The sequence below is a fragment of the Pteropus alecto genome, unplaced genomic scaffold (genome assembly GCF_000325575.1).
Source record: "Pteropus alecto unplaced genomic scaffold, ASM32557v1 scaffold125, whole genome shotgun sequence".
Lineage (NCBI taxonomy): Eukaryota > Metazoa > Chordata > Mammalia > Chiroptera > Pteropodidae > Pteropus > Pteropus alecto.
Window position 1 is genome coordinate 27,760 of NW_006436888.1, and position 6,699 is coordinate 34,458.

Here is a 6,699-nt window from a genome sequence, read left to right on the forward strand (position 1 = left end):
CGCTCCCTCAGGCCTGGAGTCCACTTGTTTGGTGAGTATAGCCCACAGCCACCCTGTGTAACAGCTGCTCTTGGTTTCACCCTTGGGAAAACAGCTGAAGATTCCATTTCCTTTCTTACCCAAGTGTGAGGTTGTGGTGGATCACCGGCTGCCTTTCTCATGCCCTCTGCCTTCCAGGTTGTGGCCTATGGTTTGGACATTTACCAGACGCGAGTCTACCCATCCAAACAGTTCGATGTCCTGAAGGATGACTATGACTACGTGTTAATTAGCAGTGTCCTCTTTGGTCTGGTTTTTGCCACCATGATCACTAAGAGACTGGCACAGGTGAAGCTCCTGAATCGTGCATGGCGGTAACGACCCAGAACCCACTGCCCAGGATCAGAGCCACAGGGAGCAAGGGCCGGCAGAGAGGCTCCAGCGGCAGTTCGACAGGGCGGGGGAGGCTGCGTGTCGGCTGCTCACCTCGGTTCCAAGTTGTGAGGAACTGTCATGGAGTGTCCTTTTGGGATACGTCTGGTATATAGTCATCTGTGGGTGGAGGCTGAACTCTTTCAGCTGAGAATCTCGAAGCATCTTGATGGATTTCCCCTGAAAAAGGCCGTTGCCCTGTTTCCTTTCTTTGCTGAGTGGTGGTGTTTATAAGACCGCCAACAGATTTTTCTCCTTTGTGAGGCCTGTTTAAATTGACTTTGGTTGGCCTTCTGTTTCCCTGCTTCTTGCTTCAAAGTTGAGAGGGAACTCAATCCCACCTCACAGGTGCACTTGCTGTTTTACGTTGGAGAGAAAGAAGAGCCACCCTTAGCTTAAATTTGAGGACTGATCCAGCCTTTCATGGCTTCTCTCCAAAGTAACTCCAGGTTGAGGAATCTATATTTGGTGTTAACTTTATTTTAATTAAGCCTCTAAGTTTCATGCTGTCATTTAGGTTGGGCCACCCAGTCTTCGTTTCAGTTTTTCAAAAGCCAAGTGTGTAATTAGCATCTCGCTTTGTGGGTCATTGCCCATGCTTTTCACCTGAGGTGTGTCCAAGCTGAGGGCTTTTTAATACTTATTACTACTGAATTGTCTGAACCATGAAGAGATTTCAAGGGAGGAGAATCTGCCCGCTGCACAGTACCTCATCACCTCTCATTTCACTCATAGCTGGTCTAGCCATTTTATAATCCAGAGAAAGTCGTCCTGTTTTAAAGAACCTCATTATTTATTTTTAGATTTAGATATAAATTAACACGTGGGTCACTTGATTTCTCTTAAACAGAGATTTTAAATCTTACAGATCTTTAAAAAATGGAGAGAAGGGGTAGATAGGAGATTGGCATCTTGTGGCTGAGGCATTGCTGACTGGGCGGTTGTCTCAGCTACAGATAAAACGTGCCCTAAAATTTTTCCTTTGTCTATGGATTTGGGGGGTGATGGGGTTTTTCTGTACTGTAAAGAACGAAATGTAGAATAGACCTTTTCTAGCCCTGTGGGGGGAGCGGTACACTCAAGTGTCTGAATAAAGGGAATGACAAATGACCCTGTTTAAGTCCTTTTTTGTGGCTTAGGAAAATCATTTTGAGACTACTTTTTCATTAGAGGGGACAAAAAGTGCAGAAATGGTTTTTTAAAAACCACTTTTTTTATGTTGCTATGGTTATATGCTGATGGTAGATCATGGCAGAGAAGAAGAAAATAATTTTACTTTAGTACTAATAATGTGAAATTGATTTTAATGAGTGAACGAACATCTGAGTGTCTCCAGGAAAAAAAATAACAACAGGCATCTGTTCATCGTTACTCAAGGCATATTGTGCTTAAAGTGACCTGAGAGAAGGGGAAAGGTGTTAAGTTAAAAGAATCCTGCCCCGGTTTTGAGAAAGCCCGATTGAAATGTTGACTGACATAAACACGCACAAGCTGCCTCACTGGCTGTTGCCTTGCTGCCTGTTTTACTTGCACAGCCCAATAAATATGCAAGATTCTAGTTTATATTTATTTACGTATGTGCCGGATTTGAAAGAACAAGCTAACGGGAGGAAAGTTATCTGTCCTTTGGTAAAATTCCCTGTATTTTAGCTTTATTACCTTTTTACTGAACGTTACCGTAAAGCAGGTGCTTAAAGCAGCTAATGCTAATGGCCTGGTCAGTCCAAGTCTCTAGTTCTCGACCTCTTCCTAATCTTACAGCAGCCGTTGGTTCTGACCAGCTAAGCTCACCCTCTGCCTAGGGCTTTTGAAACTTTCCTCTCAATTCTCTCTTGGGTTTTCTCATTTTCCTTTTTTTTCTCTACATACCCCTTGAGCCATCTGTTCCCTGTCTTCATTAGTTAGGTTAATTTTGGGGCCCCCTGCAATGAATGTTTCACTTAAAAGATTCATCAATATTTTGGATGTCATAATTTATTAGTTTGGTCAACATACAAAATCTCAGCATAAAAATTTACAGCTAAATGGTGTTTAGTGATTCTCAGTTCCTGCTGGGAATAATGTAAATGGTTTATGGTTTTTGTTAATTTTTCCTTAGCCTTTGACAGGAATCAATTATTGGGGAATGTGCATGAATGAAATACAGTATAGTTTTAAATTTTTTGGTGGAGGAGGGGGTGTTAAATAGTATTTTGCCCCATCCACTCTCTTCTTAAAATTGTAGCTTATTGATTTAATACCATTTTTGGAGGGGGTTGATAACTGCTCCCCTTCCTCTACTCCCAGCAATGAAAGGTGAACGGGCTCTTATGCAGATAATATGGTTTTATTACTGACCTTACAGTTTAATAACTACCACAAGAACTTATAGAATTAAACTTTCCTGAAACCTACTTAATTTTGTTAGCATTCCTCCAATATTTATTTTGCTTAGAGTCTACAATTCTAAACTATGAATTACCTAGTTACCTCATTCTGCCTTTCTCTATAGAGTAGAATTCTGGGCCTTGACTGACTATCCTTTTGTCTGCACTGGAGCAGTTGTAAAACTTCTTGAAGGCATTCCTTTGGCCCTTGGTTTAGCTATAAATCCTTGTCAAGTTCTTTCATTTTAATGAGACGGTATTACTTCTTTCTTAAGCACTAAAGATTGTTAACCTGTACAGCTCCATGCTTCTCTACCACAGAAGAGCTATGTCCCAGCAAGTTTGATGAAGATCTCCTTGGTTAGTATCTCGCCGTGGTACAAAAAGCACTTGGTACAGCTTACACAAACACCAATGATACATGATAAAATAAAATGAAAATCAATGTGGTGAAGACAGCAAGACAATGAAAAACAACTCAAAAAGAGATTGGTTCAGATAGCTGTGGTGGGAACTCCCATTTACCTATAATCCATCTTTTCTTCAAGCTACTATAAAATGGATCCCTAGCTTAAGCCAGACCAGCAGGGAACTAGCTATGCAACTAGACAGAATTTAGGGGGCAGTATTTTGTCATAGTTTGTCCTCAGGAATGGATTTTAGAACTTAGTGCTAAATTTATTCTAGAGATATTGATAAGGCCATTGTTTATTATATAAAGGACCAAAAAAAAATTTAATTCTGGGCTCAGTATTAGGAATAGTTGTGTCTTAAGTCACTTTAAAAAATATTTTTTCCTTGACTTTAAATGTACATAGTGTAGAAAATTTTAAATACAAAAATTAATGTGGACTAATACTAATATAAATCACTCATAGGCATTGACAGTTATTTTAGTGTTCTTGTATATAAACTCTTAATGAGATCATGCTATTCTGCTTTTTTTTTTTTTTTTTCAAATGATGCATCTTAAACATCACGTATTCATAAAGAGGCCCTAAATCCTTTCTGGAACAAAATATAAGAAATTTCAGATTTGTAATTTGACTTCTCCCTTATAAATTGCTATTCTTTTTTAAAGCTTATTACATAAACTACAATGATTGGATTCACCTGAAGATTTATTTACTGATTTCTGTCCATTTAAAATTTTAAGTAATGAATCTATTGTTTCTCTACATTCTTTACTTGGAATGCTTTTTTTCCCTTCTCAAAATCTGGCAGGTCTCAAATCTAAACTCCTTCATAAAACCTTCCCTGTTGATTTTGGCTACTGAGAACCTCTGTTTCTTGGCTGCTAACCACACAATTTCCTGAATGATGTATCTCAGCATTTTATTATTTCAGTCATTTGTTGTCTCCCATGGATTGATAAACTGTCTTCTGAATCCCCTACTGTCTTAAGCATGAACCTGCTACTTGACCCCAGATGGTAACACCTCCTTCATAGAAGCCTTAGGACATTTGTTCCTAGTTTCTTAAATTTCTAATGCCATTGGTGACTTAGTAAGGAATTCTTATATTGAAATGTCAAGAGATAGTCCTCACCTTTTCTGGTATGCCCTGGAACACGAGCTCTGACAAACCCTATTCTACTTAAGCGCTCACAAGATCAATATGGGAAATGAGCTTTGTGGTACCATAAATTCTATTTTAAAAGGGAAAGGTATATTTTCGGTATTATACTTATGTGTACTTACATAAACAAAATAAAAAGAACTTTGATTACTTAGACTCAAAGTTCAAATAGGCTTTGGAAAACACTACTCTTTGTAACTATCTTAATATTTAAAAACTGACAGTTATCACTCCACAATTAAAACAAGGTAGACAGCATTCTGTGCACTTTTTTGTAAAAAGTAAACAAGTACCATCTAGCTTTCGATAATGAAGGAGATACTGGTATTTTGTTGAATGAACTGCTTCAATTTTTGTGGCCAAGTCATTTAAAAAGACTAAATTAAAAAAACAAAAACAACAAACAAAAAAACCAAACTATTCCAAACAAGTTAAGGTTGAGTCTCTCTTCAGAGCCTTTCCCAACCCTCTATTTCCCAGAGATAACCAGCGAACAATTTGATATGTATCTCTCCAGGCCACATAACGTTCTGCGATTTTGATTTCATTACTTAGTATATCATGGAGAGCTTTCCATATTAGCAATATGGATCTCCTTTACCTTTTTTATGGTCACGAGGTTGAAATTCTTAAATGTTATTCCCTTAGGGATTGTTATAACTGAATACTCTTCAGGGAAGTCTATCTTGTATTATTTAGACTGTTATTCCAGTAAGGATTTTTAATATCAAAAAGAATGTGTACACACTGCCTCCTCATTTTTCAAGGAGTTTGAGTGTGATGTCACTTGAGACTGACCTCCAACCAAGAAGCCATTTTTCCACCAGCTCTAAGATTTATATAAAAATTTCTCATGATAATGAAGATGCCTTTTTCAGTATAGACACAGACTTTTTAGGAAGGTACCTTTATAAAATAGCCACAGATTGATATTGAAGCACACTCTTGTCTATTATTGCCTAATGTGCAATCTGAAAGAACGGAAGTTAAAGCAAAAATACATTTCAAAGGCACAGTTACTTATACAAGCTCCATTGTACTTCTTTGTATGGATTTGGTAATAGCTTATACCCCATTGCTGTGATCAAATAAGCTAGACTAGAAACATAATCAGAATGCCAGTCTACTGATGACAATAGACTATAATTGTAAAGAGGACCAGAATACATATGTCCGCTAGTTGGAAAAAGCCTGGTTAATAAGTTAAAATGCTATTATGTCTGCTTAGTTAGTATGGAGTTAGAATAGGGGGTCTAATAGCCTATGCATAGTTTTTACTATAGGCATACATGGGCAAGAAACCAGAATGTTCACTTCCGCTGACCAGAACAGCCCTTCCTTACTCACCAACAGTGCTAAAGGATACAATATAATCATTTGACTCCACTTTTCCTAGACTGTGTGTACTATTTTCTTTCTGTTAAGTGCCTGCCACATGTCATTATACTGTAATGTTTTCCTAATCACAAAGCATTTACAAATAGTTTTTTTTTTATTTTGATACAATTTGACTTACGGAAAAGTTACAAGACTAGTACACAGAGTTCTCAGATACTCTTCACCCAGATTCCTCAAATGTTAACATTTTACCACATTTGCTTTATCCTTCCTCTTTTCTCTCCTCTCAATCTGATTGACTACCTTTTTGCTGAGCGTAAATCTTAATGTGGCAGTAGCAGATCTAAGGACTGTAAAAACCATTTCACAAAACAAAACTCTTCTCATATATTTTTGGACTTATGTAAGTTATTTGGTTTAAGCTGAATAGGTATATCTAAGCTTCACTTTGTAGAAATTTGTCAAGCATTTATTATTTCACATTGGCTGTTATTGAACATCGTTGCAAATTTGGATGTTCCCCTTCTTATAATTTTAATAATTTCAATCATGTTCTTTCCTTGCTCAGTTTCCTATGAGTCTTGCTTCCTGCTGTTCTGTAAAACTCACATTTCATTCTAGTCTCTTAAAGAAGGCTGCAAGGCACATTTTATTTTAAATTCTAACCATGTGAAATACACTGTTATGAGAAAAATAATCAATACTTGTTGATTACAAATGACTATCATGTTACCAAACTGAATTAGGCTTCTAATCTATTTCCTTATATTCTCGGTATTAAAAAATCTTTGTCTATTGTGAATTACCAAAAAAGGACCTGCTCTCCATTTGTCATATTCAGTGTTGTGTTCGGAGTTTCCACAAAATGTACACTATCTGTCCCTGTAACTTTGTAACAGATTGACCTCTTTTGGCTGCTAGGAGCTAATAGTTATGATTTCTTCATCTAAACACAGTGTCTATTAGGATTTATTTCAAGTAACTCTGTATCAGTTGGAATATTTTT

At 37.2% G+C, this 6,699-nt stretch overlaps 1 protein-coding gene across 1 annotated transcript in view; it reads left to right on the top strand.

Annotated features, from left to right (window-relative positions):
- EMC1 (ER membrane protein complex subunit 1) overlaps nt 1–1,521 on the top strand; it is a 23,562-nt gene extending 22,041 nt beyond the window's left edge. Inside the window, 2 exon segments of the mRNA XM_025048620.1 lie at nt 1–31; nt 178–1,521. The exon segment at nt 1–31 is cut by the window's left edge and continues 55 nt beyond it. Coding sequence (XP_024904388.1) covers nt 1–31; nt 178–357 — 211 coding nt within the window. The 3' untranslated portion in view covers nt 358–1,521.
- Nucleotides 1,522–6,699: the final 5,178 nt, after the last annotated feature.